The sequence below is a fragment of the Marmota marmota genome, unplaced genomic scaffold (genome assembly GCF_001458135.2).
Source record: "Marmota marmota marmota unplaced genomic scaffold, marMar, whole genome shotgun sequence".
In the NCBI taxonomy this organism is placed as follows: Eukaryota; Metazoa; Chordata; class Mammalia; order Rodentia; family Sciuridae; genus Marmota; species Marmota marmota.
This window is the reverse complement of record NW_026000185.1, coordinates 20,427,963-20,447,449: the sequence shown is the minus strand read 5'-3', so window position 1 is coordinate 20,447,449 and position 19,487 is coordinate 20,427,963. Positions and strand designations below refer to the sequence as shown.

Sequence of the window (19,487 nt, the reverse complement as noted above, 5' to 3'; positions counted from 1 at the left end):
GTTTCTGTAGTTCAAGTTATTGCCATCTGTATCATTTGTTTACTTCATATACTTTGGTCCCACCCACCTGTGCCATTGTCAAATGCATTATATTCATATATATTATAGACTCAGCAATAGAAGTATATATATCTATTATAAATGTAATATATATAATATAAACATATGTATATAAAATTTTTATATATATCTATAGTTGCATATGGTTGCTTTAAAATCATTTAAGGGAAGAAAAGAAAAATATACATTTATATTGTCTTTTGTACAACATAATCACCTTTATTGATGCTCTTTGTTTTTCAAGTGGATTCAGATTTCCATCTAGGTTTTCTTGCTCTCACCTTGAAGAACTAATTCTAGTATTTCTTATAAGTCTGGTCTGCTGGCAGTGAGCTCTCTCAGTTTTTGTTTATCTGGGAATGTCTGTCTGTCTTTCTCTTTCATCCTCTGCTAGGGATGAAACTCAGGGACTCATGCTAGGCAAGCATTCTACCAGTGAGCTATGTCCACAGCTCTTTGAGAATGTATGTCTTCTTGTGAAAGATAGTTTTGCTGGATGTAAGATTACTTCGGAGGCTGAGGTAAGAGGATTAAAAGTTTGAGGCCAGCTTCACTCAGCAATTAGACCTGTCTCAAAATAAAAAATAAAAAGGGCTGGGGATGTAGAAAAAGAAAAAAAAAAAAAGATTTCTTGGTTGACTATCTTATTCCTTCTCTAAAGTTGATCTTAATCTCTTCAAAGATTTATATATTTGTGAATTCACTTACCTGCTAAAATTTATCTGTAACTTCAGAATCAATACTCATGTTGCTTTCTTCCCTTCTTTTCCTCTTTGTTACTCCCCGCCCCCCTCTTTCTTTCTTTCTTTCTTTCTGTCTTTTTGATACTGGGATTTGAGCCCAGGAGTGCTCTACCAACAGAGCTACATCCCCAGCCCTTTTACTTTTATTTTGAGACTGGGTCTTGCTAAGTTGCCCAGGCTGGTTTTGAACTTGCAATCCTCCTGCTTCAGGCTCTGGAGTTGCTGGGATTACAGCTGTGCAACACTGCACCTGGCTCATGGTGCTTTCATGGTCATTCATGGACATGTGCAGGTCAGTAAAATATTTAGGTCACCAGGTACATAGTCACAGTTGAGGTTGAACAGATCATGGTCTGCCGTTTTGTTTCAGCTCTCATACTATAAACAAGTGTCTTTTTCATGGTCTAATGTCTCAGTTTTGTCCCTTTTTGTTGGTGCTTTCATTGTTTAATATGACCTGCAAGTATAGTGCTGATGTGCTGTGTAGTGTTCCTTGGCTCAGGAAGGCTGTGGTGTGCTTATGGAGAAAATACCCGGGTTTGGGGGCTGGGGTTATAGCTCGGTGGTGGAGCCTTTGCCTAGCATGCCGAGGCCCCAGCCAGGTTCAGCCTCCAGTACTGCAAAAACAAGCAAACAGGCAAAACACCTATGAGTTCATAAGATTCATTCAGGTGTAGGTTTGATATTGTTAACCATGAGTTCCGTAATAATGAATCAGTAATATACATTAAAGAAGGTTTCTTTCAGTAGAAACACACATAAAACAAATGATCCATTGACAAAAGTGTTGTAGACCATAGGCTGACATGAATTTAACCCTGTATTTCCCCAGGAGCAATGTTCAATATTTGCTAATTCAGTGTTTGTAGAATATGACCACCATGGTTGGGTGTGGTGGTTCACACCTGTAATCCCAGCAACCCGTGAGGCTGAGACAGAAAGAGAACAAGTTTGAGGCCAGCCTCGGCAAATTAGTAAGGCTCTAAGCAAATTAGAAGATCCTGTCTCAAAATTAAAAATTAAAAAAAGGGCTGATTCTCGTTATTCATGGTGGTCATAATCTTTTTGTTTGTTTGATTTTTTTTTGTACAGGATGTTGAACCCAATGATGCTCTACCTCTGAGCCACATTCCTAGTCCTTTGTATTTTATTTTGAGACAGGGTCTGGTCAGGTTGCTGAGGGCCTTGTTAAATTACTGAGGCTGGCCTTGAATTTACGATCTTCCTGCCTCAGCTTGCTGAGTTGCTGGGATTACAGGTGGATTCAACAGCATCCAGTCTCACTGAATTTTTTAGATGTAGAGAATAATATTTTTTTCAACAAACGTGGGACATTTTTAACCATTATTTTTTCTGTGCCCTCTTCTGGAATGCCTACTATATACACGTTGGTACATATGTTCCACATTTCTCATTTCCTTCATTCCATTTTTCTTCTGTTCTTTATTTTATTTTTCAATTCTGGGAATTGAACCAAGAGCCTCACACACACTAGGTAAGCACTCCACCATCAAGCTGCATCCCAGATCTCCTTCTCTTCTCTGGATTGCCTAATCTCTCTCCATCCACCTTCAAATTTCCTGATTTTTCTTCTGCTAATTCAAATCACCAGTTCAGTTGCTATATTAAAATTTTCTTCTTATATAATATGCTTTTCCTTTTTTCTTTCTTTTCTCCTTCCTCCCCCCCACTCCACTTTCCCTCCCTGCTTTCTTCCTTCCTGTGCTAAGGATTAAATCCAGAACCTCATGCTTACTAGGCATGTTCTCCGTCACCATGCTGCACCCCTAGCCCAAGATAATGTATTTTCTTTTTTTTTTTTTTTTTTTTTTGATACCAGGGATTCTTAACCACTGAGCCACATCCCCAGCCCTTTTTATTTTTTATTTTGAGACTGGGTCTTGCTAAATTGCTGAACCTGGCCTTGAACTTGTGATCCTCTTGCCTCAGCCTCCCCAGCCTCTGTGATTACAGGTGTGTGCCACTATGCCCAACATGATAATATATTTTCAACTCCAGAATTTCTCTTTCTATGTATATATTTTCCTATCTCTTTATTGATATTATCTCTTTGATGAAACACCATCATCATGCCTTCTTTTATTTGTTTAAAAGGGCTTCCTTTAGTTCCCTTAACATATGCATCATGGCCATGCTCAGGTCTCTATTAAGTCTGACATCTGGACCCTCTTACAGTTTCTGTTGTCTGCTTTCTTTCCTCCTGTGCTTGGATCACATGTTCCTGTTTCTTTGCGTGTCTCCTAATTTTTGTTGGAAACAGTGCATCTTATGTATCATTTTGTCTCCCTATCTTGAGGTTGTTTTGTTGTCTGCTTTTGTTTTATGAGTAGGCTATTTTAGGTAAGTCTGCTTCCCTCCACATGAGGTCTTTGGCTGCTCCTTGGACTGTCTCTTTCTCTAATTTCTGGATTAAGGTTTTGCTTCACTTGGCAAAGCGCCTGTTGGGCTCCACTAATTATTGGCTGATTGCTGTATTGTTTTTGACAATGCCTCGGGGCATGTATTTCTTTGTGGTTTGGTCCAATTAAATTTGGGCCAGGGGAGGTTTTGAGGTTTGTTCTGACCCCAGATGGCTCTTCTTAGCTGTCTCTGCCATGGTTCTCTCTGGGGAGTTAGGTGGCCTATAGTTTAGTCTTATTGCTCTTAAATAAGAGGAACCATTGGTTTTCTCAGTGAACTTTCCCACAATGTTTCAAATAAAGTCAGTTCCTTTGGGGCTTGCCTTGGGTCTCCATCTCCTCTTCCCCAACACCCTCCTCCCCCTTCTTCTCTGTTCCCTCCTTCTTCTCCTTCCTCCCCCTCCTCCTCAGTACTGGGGATTGAACCTAGAAGCACTGAACCACATCCGGGTCTCACTAAATAGCTGAGGCTATCCTTGAATTCGTGATCCTCCTGACTTGGCCTCCCAAATTGCTGGGATTACAGGCGTGCACCACATCCTGGCCTTGGGAAAAATCTCTGAGTCACCACTCTGAGCACCTCCTGGAATAGAGCTTCTCCTGGCTTGCCTCTCCCAGCAAGGCATCTCTGCTCCACCAGCAAACTGGATGAAGGTGATCAGGGCCTGCACGCCTGACTCACACTTCAAATAGAACCTCCAACCTATAGGTCAGGTGCCTGGGTGAAGGAAAGGCATCTTTACCTTTCTGCCATACTCTCCAGAAATATAGCTTCTTTAGTTTGGGGTTAGAGGAAGTGAAACAACCTGGGGCTCCTGGTGAGATGTGGTAAGCCTCGATTGACAGCTGTTTCTTGGTCCCACCACTTAGGGTGGAGCTTCCTCCAAGCTGAGCTGTGGGAGAGGGAGTTCAGGAGAGAGTTGATCTTGTTTCAGATCCCAGAATCTCCCTGAAAACTGATTTTTAGTATTTTTTCTAAAAATAAATGTACCTTCATTTGTTACATGCCATTAAGACAATTCCAGAAATTTTGTTTATTTTTTAAAAGTTTGTTTTCAGCAGCTTCACTTGTTTTGCTGAGAAGTGAATCCCCAGAGCTCCCCACAGTGTCATCTCAGAACTTACCTCCCCCACCTTTTCCTTTGAAGCCTTTTGGTTCGTCTGTTTTTTGTCCTAACCACCAATTCAGGTGGCTGCAAAATTAAAACAGGTGCCTGTAAATGTTTTTGACAAATCCCCATTGAGGAGAGGGCTTTTTGCACTCTACATGCTCCAAGTGAGGTCAACTGGACAGTCTTACAAGTGAGGCCTCCCAGGGGACCTCAGTACAGCTGCAATAATGACAATTTTTTTGGAATAAGACTTTGAAAGAGCTCCAACTCTTTCCTGTTCCCTCTAGTGGCTGCCAGGTCACACTGAGAATGTGGGCTGGTATTTTTTTTCAGGGTTGCGACAGAACTGAAGAATGGGGATGGGTCTGGGATAATTTTAAATGCCACAAAGTTCCCTGTTTTTACCAAGATGCAGCTGCTTTTCTTGAATAAGTATTCCTCAGGTTGCTACAAGCCTTTGATTAACTTCCAGGGTTTAAAAAAAGTTGGGTCTGACCATTTTTTGTGCTTTTTTTCTTTACTTTTAGAAAGGAGTGAATGTTCATAGGTCCTTACTCTGAGATTTTTGTGTATGCTATGAAAATCAACTTTTAATCAATATAAATGCTCAAACTATCATAACCCTCCAAATTACTATTCCAGTGCTCATGTTTCTTATATCATCTGCAAAGTTTTCCTGAAAGGCTTTGTCTCTTCCTTCATGTCAAGGCAGAAAGCAAGTCAAGACCTAAAGGTCATCCGAACAGTTGTGGTAATCCTACTGTGATGCTGTGAAAACAGGAAGTGAGGTTTATTTAGCATGCGTGGTTCCCAGGGTTGCTCACAGATTATATGAAGAATATGGGACTTAGAATTTTGTTAGGAAGACTAATGCCAATGTCATTGGTAAATCCTTTTATAAACTCTTTTTTTTTTTAGAATTTATTGAAAGCAAGAACAATATTTGCCTATCCCCAGTACTTCTCCAACTTTCTAAAATCTTTCAAAGGTTGTCTACCATGGTTCCAAAACTATGAGTACAGTTTGCTCTTGAGGATGAACTAAGTCCACATCGGGGGTCTAGAACATTTCAGTTGAGTCGATGTCCTTTTATTCTTTACCTCTTTGGGAGTTTTGGTCGCCTCTTAACTCCAACATTGAAGCATTTCAATCTTGGGCTTCATTCATTTTGTAGAAAAGAGAAACCCAGGTGGGGTGGGGTGTGCCTGTAATATCAGTAGGCTGAAGCAGGAAGATCACAAGTTTGAGGCCAGCCTCAGCATCTTAGTCCATGCTTCAAAATAAATAAATAAACAAACAAACAGATAAATAAATAAATAGACTGGGGACATAGCTTAGTGGTAGAGTGCTTGCCTAGTATGTGTGATGACCTGAATTTGATCCCCAGTACTGAAGTGGGGGGGGAGAGAGAGAGAGAAAGAAAAAGAAAGAGAAGGAGGAGGTGGAGGAGGAGGAGAAGAAAGAAAGAAACAAAGAAAAGACAAGACAAACCAGATGCAAGCTGAGAGGTTCTGCTTTCTCTTGGTCATCTGTTAATATTACACCATCTACACTAAGCAATGAGCCAATTTCTTCCTTCTTCTTGCTCCAAATATAGCTATCAAAGCCCTTCTCCCTTCTTGTTGATAACATGTTTCGTAATCTCAGCTCATTCCAAGTTACAGCCATCCGCACACTATTTTTATAGGTTTATACTAGTCTTTTGCATTTGTTCCTGGCTTAGGTGGCTCTTGGTACGTTTTTTTTTTTTTTTTTTAATCACAGCACTTCCTGTGCAGGCCCCTCAGGGCCTTCGGATGCTCTTCCCGCAGCTTCTTCATCAGGATTCAACAGGAATAAGGAAACAAGTGGTTTTCTCCCCCTTCATTAGATATTCTTGAAATGATAACTAAAATGATATATTTTAGTTCAATATTAGAGCACATAAATATTCAGCACATGCAATGAGATGGTTGTTCATTAATTTATCATCCAGTGGTTAATTTGTGCATTATCAACTTATCGTCCTATGATTAATTTACATGGTAGTAGCATAGACATTCTCTTGTTTGCTCTGAGTACACTAATCTACAATTACAAACTGCTTTTTCCTTTAGCTCTTTTTTTTAGTTATCTGTTAATATATAAAAATATTATCCCAAAATTAAATGGTATGAAACAACAATAACTTGTTTTAAATGCCTACTGATTCTGTGGGTGGGATTTAGAAAGGGCTGGGGATATAGCTCAGTTGGTAGAGTGCTTGACTTGAATGCACAAGGCCAAGGGTTCAATCCCCAGCACTAAAGGGCGTAGCAAGAAAAGGTACACTCTACTCTAAGGTGTCTGGGCCTCAGCTGGGCCAATTGGGCAGACAAGGGTGAGTGACAGCTGGGTCTGGGGGCTCCAGTTCCAGTCTGGCTTCTTTGCTCACATGCCTGTGACCTGCACTGGGGTTGGCTGAAAGATGGTCCCAGATCAGAGGGACTGTGTCAACCAGTTGTGACCTGTACAGTTGTGGCCATGTAGTTGGCTGCTTATATGGGAGTTCCAGACTCCAGGACAGGTGGTCTAGTGAGCAGGGGAAGCTCCTAGGTGTTTTGTGATCCAGCCTTGGAAGTCACTTAGCATCGTTTGTACCACACTCCATTTATGGAAGCCCAGAGTCAAGGGCAGGGAATAACAGACCCCATCCCTAACCCCCCCACACTTTTTTTGGTACTGGAGAATGAATCCAGGGATGCTTACCCACTGAACCACACTCCCAGACCTGCTTTTTTGTATTTTATTTACAAACAGGGTCTCACTGAGTTGCTTAGGGCTTCGCTAAGTTGCTGAGGCTGGCTTTAAACACTTGAACCTCCTGCTTTAGCCTCCTGAGCTGCTGGGATTTCAAGTGTGCATCACAGACCCCATCTCATGATGGGAAAACTGTCAAAAAATTTATGGCCCAGAATTGTCCAGTCATCCTACAGTTTATTAAGCTCAACAAAATGATTTTTTCTTTCTTTCTTTTTTAATATTCATTTTTTTTGGTGTACATGGATACAACACAATGCCTTTATTTTTATGTGGTGCTGAGAATCGAACCCAGGTCCGCCCATGCTAGGTGAGCACTATACCGCTGAGCCACAATCGCAGCCCATGATTTTTTCTTTTTTAAAAAATATATATTTTTTAGTTGTAGATGGATACAATGCCTTTATTTATTTATTTATTTATTTATTTATTTATGTGGGACTGAGGATTGAACCCAGTGTTTCACATGTGCTAGGCAAGTGCTCTACCATTGAGCTGAAAACCCAGCTCTATGATTATTTCTTTAAGCCATTAAAAAATTGGGCTGAGATTGTGGCTAAGTGGTAGAGCACTTGCCTAGCATGTGTGAGGCCCTGGGTTCGATTCTCAGCACCACATAAATAAATAAAGGTATTGTGTCCATCTACAGCAAAGAAATATATTTTTAAAAATTATATATACTAGGCACCATGATGCACACCTGTAATCTCAGCAATTTGGGAGGCTGAAGCAGAAGAACTACAAATTCAAGACAGCCTCAGCAACTTAGTGACACTCTGTTTCAAAATAAAAGGGCTAGGGATGTAGCTAAGTGGTAAAGAGCCCTCCAGGTTCAATTCTCAGAAAAAAAAAAAAAAAGACTCTATTTTAAAATTGCCTGAGCCAGGTATGGTGGCATACACCTGTAATCCCAGCAGCTTGGGAGGCTGAGACAGGAGGATCACGAGTTCAAAGCCAGCCTCAGCAATAGTGAGTTGCTAAGCAACTCAATGTGACCCTGTCTTTAAATAAAATACAAAATAGGGCTGGGGGTATGGCTCAGTGGTTGAGTGCCCCTGAGTTCAATCCCTGGTTACCCCCACCACCACCACCAAAAAAAAAAAAAAAAAAAAGTTTGAGGCCAGCCTCAGCAACTTAGTAAGGCCCTAAGCAACTCAGTAAAACCCTGTCTCAATAAAAATAAAAAGGGCTGGGGATATGGCTCAGCAGTTAAGTGTCCCTGGGCTCAATCCCTTGTACCAAAAATAAAATAAAATAAAATTTCCCTGGCTTTACAAATGATTGTTTATAAAGGTGAAGTATGATCCCTGGAAGGCTACCAAGCCAGTGGTAGGAAAAAAATTTTTCCTTTTCATCCATCAAAATATCTTTTTATATAAAAATACACATCTTAAAATACTTCACATATCAAAGTGGGAAAATTTCTCATCTCAGTTGGGGTTTTATTTGTGTTTTTTTCACACTTACAAATGCACATGTTAGGAAATCTCTGAGGTTTATTATGAAAAATGGGCTCCCCTATCACCATTTCCTGTTCCCCAGAGGCCACTACATTCAACCTCTTGAGCTGATTCTTTTGTACTTACCCTTGTATCTCTAAATAGCATGCTCATACTGTTACTTCTTCATTTTTTTGGTTTCAAACATTCTCTACTCTGTGTGTGTGTGTGTGTGTCAGGGGAGTTGCAGTGCTGGGGCTGGAATCCAAGGCTTCATGTGTGTATCTATTGTCATTTTGAAAGCTGAAGCTTTTTTTTTTTTTTTTTTAATTATTGGGGATTGAACTCAGGGGTGCTTAACCACAGAGCCACATCCCCTGCCGTTTTTCATTTTTTATTTTGAGTCAGGGTCTTGCTAAGTTGCTTAGGGCCTTACAAAGTTGCTGAGGCTGGCCTTGAACTTGTGATCCTCATGCCTCAGCCTCCCAAGTTTCTGGGTTATAGACATGTACCATTGCACCTAGCTGCTTTTATTTTCTTTTTAAAATATATTTTTTAGTTGTTCATGGACCTTTATTTTATGTTCTGAGAATCAAACCTAGTGCCCTACACATGCTAGGCAAGTGCTCTACCTCTGAGCTATAACCCCAGCCCTGGTTTTATTTTTATTTTTTGGTGCCAGATTGAACTCAGGGGCACTTGACCACTGAGCCACATCCTCAGCCCTTTTTTGTATTTTATTTAGAGACAGGGTCTCACTGAGTTGCTTAGAGTCTTGCTTTTTGCTGAGGCTGGACTTGAACTCATGATCCTCCTGCCTCAGCTTCTGTAGCCGCTGGAATTACAGATTGGCACCACTGTGCCTGGCATGGTTTTATTTTTTTTAAAGACACTTCTCTGTAGCCTTCTGGCCTGCTTCCTTCTAGAATGGTTCTTTTCCAGGCCTGCTGCATGGTTGTCTTCTTAAGATTCTCCTTGTTACCGTTGGGATCTGCAGTGTTCCCCAGAATCTTGTGTGTTGAAGACTTGGTGCCCAAGTAGCAAAGTTCAGAGGTGGGACTTTTAGAGAATGATTGGGTTATGAGGGAGGAAACCTCATCAGTGTCTTCATCCTTTGGATGGGTTAATGATTTGGATGAACTCATGAGAGGAGGTGGGAACCGTAAGCAGGTGGGTGTGATTGGAGGAAGCAGGTCACTGGGGTGTGCCCTGAGGACTGTGCCTTCACCCTGACCCCCTCCTCTCTCTCTCTTTGTCAATCCCAGTTGCCATGAGCTGGGTAGCTTTCTTCTGCCACTCCATGCCCAGCATGACGTTTTGCCTCACCTCAGGCTGGGAGAAATGGAGGTGGCCAGCCATGGACTGAAATCTCTAAAACCATGAGCCGACATAAATTGTTCCTCCTTTAAGTTGTTGTGTCAGATATTTTGGTCACAACCATGAAAAGATTAGGTGAGTCAGTACTGAGGGTTGAACCCAGGGGCTCTACTCCTGAGCTATATTCATTCTTCATCCTTTTTTTTAAAAAAAAATATTTATTTTTTAGTTGTATTTGGACACAATACCTTTATTTCACTCATTTATTTTTATGTGGTGCTGAGGATCGAATCCAGCCCCTCATTCTCTATCCTTTTAATTAATTTATTTTTTAAAAAATTTTGAGACAGGGCCTTGCTAAGTTGCCAAGGCTGACTTCAAACTTGAGATCCTCCTGCCTTAGCCTCCCACGGTGCTAGGACTACAAGCATGGGCCCATCATGCTGAAATATTAATCCATTTTCTGATGGTAGATATATTACAAAGAAAAGTTTTTTTTTTTTTGAGTTTTAGTGGCCAAAAGGCCAAGGTCCAGCAGCACTATCTATTCAGCCTCTGGTGAGGACCTCATGGTGGGTGACATCACAATGGCAGAAGCTTGTGTGAGAGGAGAGATCACGTGGCAAGATGGGGAGCCAGAGACCAGGGACCAGCCAATCTTGCTATATTCATAACAAGATCCACTCTAATAGGATCCCAATCCCAAGAGAACTGCATTAATCCCTTCTGGTGGCAATGCTACCAGTGACCTTTCACTAAGCCCCACCTCTCAAATAGAGGGATGGGGGTGAAACTGAGATTTTGTTAAACTGTACATATAAATTTGACATTGGGTGCTTTCCTCTAATGTCTGGTGACTCTTATTAATTTTATTTCTTTTGGTACCAGGGATTGAACTAAGGGGGGCTCAGCCACTGAGCCACATCCCCCCAGCCTTCTCTTGTATTTTATTTAGAGACAGGGTCTCACTGAGTTGCTTAGAGCCTTGCTTTTTCTGAGACTGGCTTTGAACTTGTGGCCCTCCTGCCTCAGCCTCCTGAGCCACTGGGATTACAGGTGTGCGCCTCTGTGCCTGGCTCTGGTGACTCTTGTGTGTCCATTCACAGTTAAGCATGAGGTACTGGAAGCTGATTGAAAAATCTCCACCTGTGAAGGTGGATCCACTGTGGCCCGGGCTGTAGGGTGTCCCAGATGGAGGCCTCTCAGGGAGCTCCTGATGTTGGTGCTTTTGGGTATTTCCTCTTGGGTTGGTCACATTCCCTAGAGAAGGTTCTTCTAATCTTTTGCCTGAAGATGTCAATTGTGGGTTTTTTTTTTTTTTTTTTGTGTGTGTGTGTGTGTGAGGAGGGGGGACTTCTGTAAATAAAATCTGTCGATGTCTCAGTTTTTCCAAGGTTCTGCTTTATTAGTTCTAGTAAATAAGTTATCACATGTTCATCTACTACCTGACTTAAAAAAAAAATGTTCCTATTGTCTTATCTGCCTTTCTGTGGTTATTGTGGGGTTGTGGCCTTAGAAATATCTTCTCACTGACATTTTATTATGATTTGGGCAGGAACTATATATGATTAACCTGACATCTTTAATCTAATGCAGTCCAGTTTCTTTTTTGTTTTTGTACTGAAGATTTAACACAAGGATGCTTCATCACTGAGCTACATCTCCAGGCCTTTTTATTTTTTCTTTTGAGTCAGTACCTCATTAAATTACTAAGCCTCCAACTCGCTATCCTCCTGCCTTGGCCTCCCAAGATGCTGGGATTATAGATGTGCACCACTATCCAAATCCAGTTTTTCTTTTTTCTTTTAAATAAGCTTTATTTGAAGTAAAACATGGAGACATCAAATTTGTTTATGCCTAAATTGTTTGCTTCCTAATAAGCTGTTTAGAACTTCAGAGAAAGAAGGAATAGCTCCATGAAAATATTGACATAGGCTGGTTTGGATAGGTAAAAGGGAGACAAGAGAAATTTCAAAAGTGGGACACACTGAACTTGCCAGAAATGAAGGGGTGAAGAACAAGAGTGGAGGGAGAAGACTATGGAGGGCAGAACATTAAGAAACCCTGAGGAAATGTTTAATGAAACAAGCAACCGCCACCCCCCCACCCCCCACCCCCCACAAAACAAAACAAACAGCAATAAAAACTCCTGATGGATAGAACAGAAGATCAGATTTTCTGCTAGAAAGAATGAGAACATTTTATGATGTTACTCAGTTTCAGAGTGTTGCAGCCAAACATTTACACATTGGAATGCTGATGAAGACATTCACAAATATAGACGAAATGTGATAATTTGTGCTGTTTCTTGATAAGATCCCCAGAGGGTGTTAGTGATGTCATATGATCACACCAGCTACAGGGGGAGGGGGGGAAAGTAGGGTATCAAGACTGAGCCTGATGCTGGCTTAGTGAGGCTGGCGGCAGGAATGTGAGACTCATTTACTAGCCTGGAAATGACATAAGAGAACTAAAATAGAGAGTGTATGAGGGTACTCATTTATTGAAAGGATGAGATCAAGAAAACAAAGTACAGAGAACTTGAATTTGTCAGTTCAGGTTTCATCACTCTTCAACAATCTATGGAAGCTGATGAATGGTGAATATTTTGAACATTTGCCTATAAATAGGCCTGCTAAACCAGGCACAGTGGCACATGCCTATAATCCCAGCAATTTGGGAGGCTGAGATAGGAGGATCACAGGGAGAGCCTTAGCAACATAGTGAGGCCATCTCAAAATAAAAAATAAAAAAACCCTGTCAGGCTTGGTGGCTCATGCCTATAATGCCAGAAACTCAGGAGGCTGAGGCAGGAGGATTGCAAGTTCTATGCCAGCCTCAGCAATTTAGGCCCTAAGCAATGTATCGAGAGCCTGTCTCAAAATAAAAAGGGCTAGGGATGTGGCTCAGTGGTTGAGCACCCCTGGGTTCAATCCCTGGTACCAAAACAAAACAAAACAAAAAAACTTTGTGATGTAGCTCAGTGGTAGAGCACCCTTGTGTTCAATCCCCAGTACCAAAAATAAATAGATATCGTATCATAACCATTTTAAGTTCAAGTTAAAGTAATGTATTTTCTGTACTTGTTAAACTCATAAACCTTTACAGGAAAAATAAAGTGGTATTCAAGAAAAAGGATGTGCAGGGCTGGGGTTGTGGCTCAGTGGTAGAGCACATGCCTAGCAGGGGGGCACTGGGTACGATCCTCAGCACCGTGTAAAAAACAAATAAATAAATAAAATAAAGGTATTGTGTTCATCTATAACTAAAAATATTTTAAAAGAAAAAAAAAAGGGATGTACTAATTCTTCGTGACACCAGTGGGTGAAATTAGGGGCCGTGTGTGAACATACTAGCATTCTTCAGCATCATCATTATTTCTTCTCATTGCTGTGTTTCCTGCGCTTCTGCTTGGTTTTTAGGCATTTTACACACACAGTTAATCCTACCATTGCCTCATTAATGTTAGAAGTACAGGATACAAAGTGTATAGTAGTGGTGGTGCATACCTGTAATCCCAGCAACTTAGGAGGCTGAGGCAGGAGGACCATAAGTTCAAGGCCAGCTTCAGCAATTTTGTGAGACCCTGTGTCAAAATAAAAAATAAAAAGGGCTGAGGATGTGGCTCAGTAAGAAAGGACCCCTGGTTTCAATACCTTACCAAAAAAAACCCAAACAGTGTTATAGTAGAAATGTATAATTGTAAGTTATAAGGAAATGGTGAATCATCATGCATGTATCAGATGAATTTTTTCCCCAAAAGAAAGCCATCCTGAAGAATAAAGAGCTAATTGTGCAATCTGTCAGGATGTGTCATTGATCTTAACCAAGAGGAAAGGAAAAGGGATTGACAAATGTTGCCGTGGCTCATTGGCTTGATATTACATAGGAAAAGTTACAGCCAAGCTTGGTGAACGTGCTGTGCTGCAAGTTTAGTCCCAAGATGGGAGTTTCATGCGTTTAGTCCCTTCCAACCTCAAAAACATCAGAGTGAGTGACCAGGTGGCAAGTGTGGGCGTGGGTGGCTCTGAACGAGTTCCCACTGATACTGAGACTGTCAAGGAAGGAGGCTCTTTCTGCCATAGATGTCAATGGTAGAGTTCCATAAGGATCAGAGGCGCTCGTCTTAGAGCCTGTGGATCAGCAGAGAGCCCGAACTCATAGAAATAAAACAGGAGCTGCAAGCCATGCAAATGAAGGAACGTATGAGCAGCCCTTTGGGATCTAACCTATTTGTAGATGAATGAGCTTCTTTATTAGCTACCAATCATTTTTTCCAAATGGGACATGTAAGTAATTTTTATTGAACATTGACTGCCTATAGGGAACTGGGGAGGCAAAGATGAATAAGAATTGATCCTGTCCTCAAAGAGTTTACAGATAAGAGGAGAACACACACACCTAAATGGATGACTTTAATACTTTGTGTGATTGTACTCTCTATAATTATTATAATAATCCTGTATTAGAACAGGGAACTCTCCAGAGGGTGCTAGGGAACACATAGGAGTACTTACCAGGAGAGTCTTCCTGGGGTAGGCGGTGCCTGAGTGTAGCCAAAAGAATCAGAAAGACTTACCAGAGAGAGGGCCAGAGGAGGCGGGCAGCAGGTAGTAAAGGAACTGGGGATTAGGGCATGGAGGGTCAGAAGTGCCATATTAAAGAGTTTCAGGCAATAAAAAGTCATTAATTAGAAGGATTGAAAAGTGAGTTCTTTTTGGAGGGATTGAACCCAGGGGCACTTAACTACTGAGCCACATCCCCAGCCCTTTTCATATTTTATTTTTAGACAGGGTCTTGCTAAGTTGCTTAGGGCCTCACTACATTGCTGAGGTTGGCCTGGAACTTGAGATCCTCCTGCCCCAGCCTCCTGAGCTGCTAGGATTACAGACACGTGCCACCAGGCCCAGCTTGAAAATTGAGTTCTGAGGTAGTTGTATACTTTAGGTAGAGTGTTGGTTTTCTGTTGCTGCTTTAATCAGTTACTACAGATGTAGAAACTTAACACAAATTTATTATCTCACAGTCTGCTGTTCAAAAGTCCAACTGGCTCAACTGGATTCTCTGTTCCAGGCAGGTTCAGGAGGCTGAAGTTAGGACACTGATGGGCTGGATTCTAAAGGGGAGGCTCTGGAAGGAATTTGCTTCTGGTCAGTGGCAGAATCTAGTTCCTGGTGGTTGTAGGACTAATGTCCCAGGTTCCTTGCTACTCCGAGCGGGAAGCTATCGTTGGCTTCCAGAGCTTTCTTTCTGGGCTTGTGCATGGCCTCTGGGTCTCAAAGCCAGAACACATGTGGACCCTCTTTGACTTCCCCTTCTCTGTAGCTTTCATTTACAGGAAGTCTTCTGCTTTTAAAGGCTCATGTGATTAGACTGAGCTCATCTGACTAATCCAGGATGATCTCTGTAACTTTAACTACATCTCTAAAGTCGTTTTATATGTGAGGTGGCATAAGCACAGGTTCCAGGAGTTAGGTGGGGACATTCTGGCTGCTGGAGTAGTCTGCAGACTATACAATATACAATTCAGTTATTTTTACTAAATTTATGAAGTTGTGCAACCATTACCCTAATCTGGTTCTAGAATTTTCCCATCAGCCCCCAAAAGATTTCCCATGCCTATTTATAGTCAATTTTCTATTCCTATTTATTCTTTTTAAAGTCTGAGATTCTTTTTAATATTAATATTGTCCAGGGCTCACTTTAACTCTCTGGGAAATACCCACATTTAGGATATTCCTTACAAGGTGTCTAGTCTGTGTGGGCTGCTATAACAAAATACTGCAGACGAGGTGGCTTAAGCAAGAGGCATTTATTTTTCTGAGATCAGAGCACCAGCATTGTTGGATTCTGATGAGGGCCTTCTTCCTGGGACTCAATTACCTGCTAAAGGTTCCATCTCCTGATAGCATCATATTGAGGGTTAGAGTTTCAACAAATTATTTTGTGGAGGGGACATAAAGATTCAATCTGTAGGGGCTGGGGATGTGGCTCAAGCGGTAGCGCGCTCGCCTGGCATGCGTGCGGCCCGGGTTCGATCCTCAGCACCACATACAAACAAAGATGTTGTGTCCGCCGAAAACTAAAAAATAAATATTAAAAATTCTCTCTCTTTAAAAAGAATAAATAAATAAAGGACAGTAGAAAAGACTTCNAAAAAAAAAAAAAAAAAAAAAAAAAAAAAGATTCAATCTGTACCCGGGGAATGCAAGAACACACACCAGGTTATTTATGTTGGTTTCATCAGAGGAGTGGAATGGAGGGTTGATGGTGAAATCATTAGCTTTTAAAAAATGTCTTTCAGTACTTAATAAACAATGGGCTTGTACTTTTTTTCCCCCCAGTACTGTGGATTAAACCCAGGGATACTCTACCACCAAGCTACATCCCCACCAGGGCCTCGCTAAATGCTGAGGCTGACTTTGAACTTGTGATCCTCCTGCCTCAGCCTCCTGAGCCACTGGGATCACAAGTGTGTGCCACCGTGCCCAGCAAAACAAAAATTCTTAATGAGGAAAACATTTTAAGAAGCCATTCTTTATTATTGTGCAATAAACACAATTGTGTAACACTGAAAGAGATATTTCAAGTGCCAAGAAGCAATACCATCTGGATGTTTTAGGAAAGACCATTTAGACCCAGGCCAATGCCAAGGCCTCTCATTATTCTTCTCTCCATCCCGCTTTGCCCCTGAGGGCTACCTTCCCTGATGTTCACTCCACATCCAGGTCCTGACTTTGGAGGGTTGGGGTCAGACTTGTCAACATATTGTTTTCTCAGTTCTGTCTTTGGAATAGAAACTTCAAGAGGAAACCAGGTCTAGGAATGTTGGCAAGGCCAATACAAAATATTGTAATGTAGTGGCTGTGAAACATTAACAAAGTTCCAAGTTATATTTAGGTCTAGAAACTGCCAGAAGTACTGTTTTTGTTTTTTTATATTTAGATTTTTTTTAAAAAACTTTTTTGGGGGTACTGGGGATTGAATTCAAGGGCACTCAACTACTGAGCCACTTCCCCAGCCTTTTCTTTTTAAATATATATATATATATTTAGTTGTAGATGGACACAATACCTTTATTTTATTTGTTTATTTGTATGTGGTGCCGAGGATTGAACCCAATGTCCCATGTGTGCTAGGCAAGTGCTCTACCACTGAGCCACAACCCTGGCCCTTAAGTTTGTTTTTTAACTTCTGAAGAAGGAAGAGAGAAGATTGTGTTGGGATCTCAAACCTGAAAGGCTGTACTGGGGATGGGGCTGTAGCTCAGTGGCAGAACGTTTGCCTAGCACGTGTGAGGCACCGGGTTCCATCCTCAGCACCACATACAAATAAACAAGTAAAATAAAGGCATTCTGTCCATCTACAAGTACAAAACAACTTTTTAAAAATGCTATTAAAAAAAGGAAACTTAAAAAAAAAAAAGAAGAGCTGTACTGGTTTTCTACAGTTTGAAGGATTAAAAGAAAATTTGAATAGGAAGTCTCATAAACTTCATTGTAAATAAGGTTCTACTGAAGTGATTGACAAGTAAAATTAATGGGTATCATTAAACTCCTACACTAGTCATGGCAAACAATTTCTCATAATTATTAAAATGTACTTCATAGTTCATGACAAACAAACAAGCTCATATTTTTGAAGGGTAATCAAAAGCTGTGAACAAGACAGCACTTTTTCATGGAAGTGGAGAAACATGCAGCAGAATCTAAACTCAGGAATAGAGCAAAGCTACATATAATCTACTTTAAAATAATGGCTGTATTGCAATATAATATATAATAACATTAAATTTACCTTTTAAAGTATAAAATTCAGTGATTTGGGTTTTTCGTATGTTCACAAAATTATGCACTGTTCACCATTATCTATTTCCAGAATATTTCCATCACCCCAAGAAGAAACCCTGTAGTCAGCTGGGCACAGTGGTGTACACCTGTAATCCCAGCTGCTTGGGAGGCTGAGACAGGAGGATCGAAAGTTTGAGGCTAGCCTTGGCAACTTATCTCAAAATACAAAATAATAATAATAAAAAAATATCTGGGGATGTAGCTCAGTGGTAGAGAACCCCTGGGTTCAATCCCCAGTACCATGCCAAAAAACAAACAAACAAACAAAAAAAGAAAGTAAGAAAGAAAAAGAGAAATCCTATACTCATTAAGAGCCACTCCTCATTCCTCCCTCCAATCTTCTAGTCTTGGACAAACAGTAATCTAATTTTTGTCTCTAAGGGTTCATTTTTTTTGGACAGGCTACATTGACATATGAATTTTGGCTTAAATAGATTAGTTTTTATATATTGCTGAGATACATCCCCTACTCTATAGTTTCTTTCTTTTGTGTGTGTGTGTGTGTGCGCACGTGAGTGATGATGGGGATTGAACCCAGGGCCTTGTGCTTGCAAAGCAAGTACTCTACAACTGAGCTATATCCCCAGATCCCCTATAGGTTCTATTTTTGATGGATGGATAGCTTATCACTTCAGCAAAAATGAAAGAGATTTAAAACATAGTACCTGACTCCCACGAAAAGTTATTTTAGGCTCAAGTGATTTATTTTAGCTTTTCCTTAACTAAAGTTGATCTATTAGACATCTTGGGGACATTATTTCCAGCCTTAGAAAAATTAAAAGAATTAGGAATGCAGTGAATAATTGCCAATAAATGAGATAACCTAGATGAAATGTACAGAGCCCTAGAAAAACTATTAAATTTCCAGAAAAAAATGAAAATCTGAATGAACTACAATGAACAGAGAGATTGAACTAGAAAGGAAAAAAATTCCCTAAAAGAAAAGGTCCATCCCAGATGGCTTCACTGGGGAATTTGACCAAATATTTACAGAATCATTACCTTTTCTTCATAAACTCTTCCAAAAAGTAAAAGAGGAAGCAACTTTTGCCATCTCTATGAGACCAGTATTATTCTGATACCAAAACCAGACAAAGATATGATAAGAAAAGTATAAATCAATATCTCTTAAGAATGTAGAGGCAAAAATCCTCAAATTCTAGTAAACAGGAACTAGCAACACATAAAGGGCAATACACCACAATCAAGATTTATCACAGGAAAGCACAGTGTTAGCTTTCCATCACTAGGACAAAATCAAAAAGGCAGAAAAGTTTATTTTGGCTCATTGGTTTCAGTCCATGGTTGCTTGACCCTATTGCTTTGGGCCTGTGCCTGCACAGTACATCATGGTGGGAGCACATGGTGGAGAAGGATTGTTCACCTCATGGAGACCAGGAAGCAGAGAGACAGAAAGGGACTAGAGCTCCACATCCCCTTCAAGCCACACCCCCAATGACCTAACTTCCGTCCATTAGACCCCACCCACTAAAGGTTCCCCCACCTCCCTGCAGTACCACAGGCGGGGACTGATTCATCATCACCTGGGCCTTTGGGGGGATATTCCATACCTAAATTATAGAAGCAAGGTTGATTTAACATTCGACAACAAATTAATTTAATACAGCGTATTAGGGCTCAGGATGTGGCTCAAGTGGTAGTGTGCTTGCCTGGCATGCGTAAGGCACTGGGTTCGATCCTCAGCACCATATAAAAATAAAATAAAGATAATATGTCCACCTAAAACTAAAATATATATATATATATA

General features: G+C 40.8%; 1 protein-coding gene across 1 annotated transcript in view; it reads right to left on the bottom strand.

The window, feature by feature from the left end:
• Mapk3 (mitogen-activated protein kinase 3) overlaps positions 1-19,487 on the bottom strand; it is a 41,480-nt gene that overhangs the window by 17,002 nt on the left and 4,991 nt on the right. Inside the window, exon 2 of the mRNA XM_015490661.2 lies at positions 15,863-15,899. Coding sequence (XP_015346147.2) covers positions 15,863-15,899 — 37 coding nt within the window. The remainder of the gene's footprint in view (positions 1-15,862; positions 15,900-19,487) is intronic.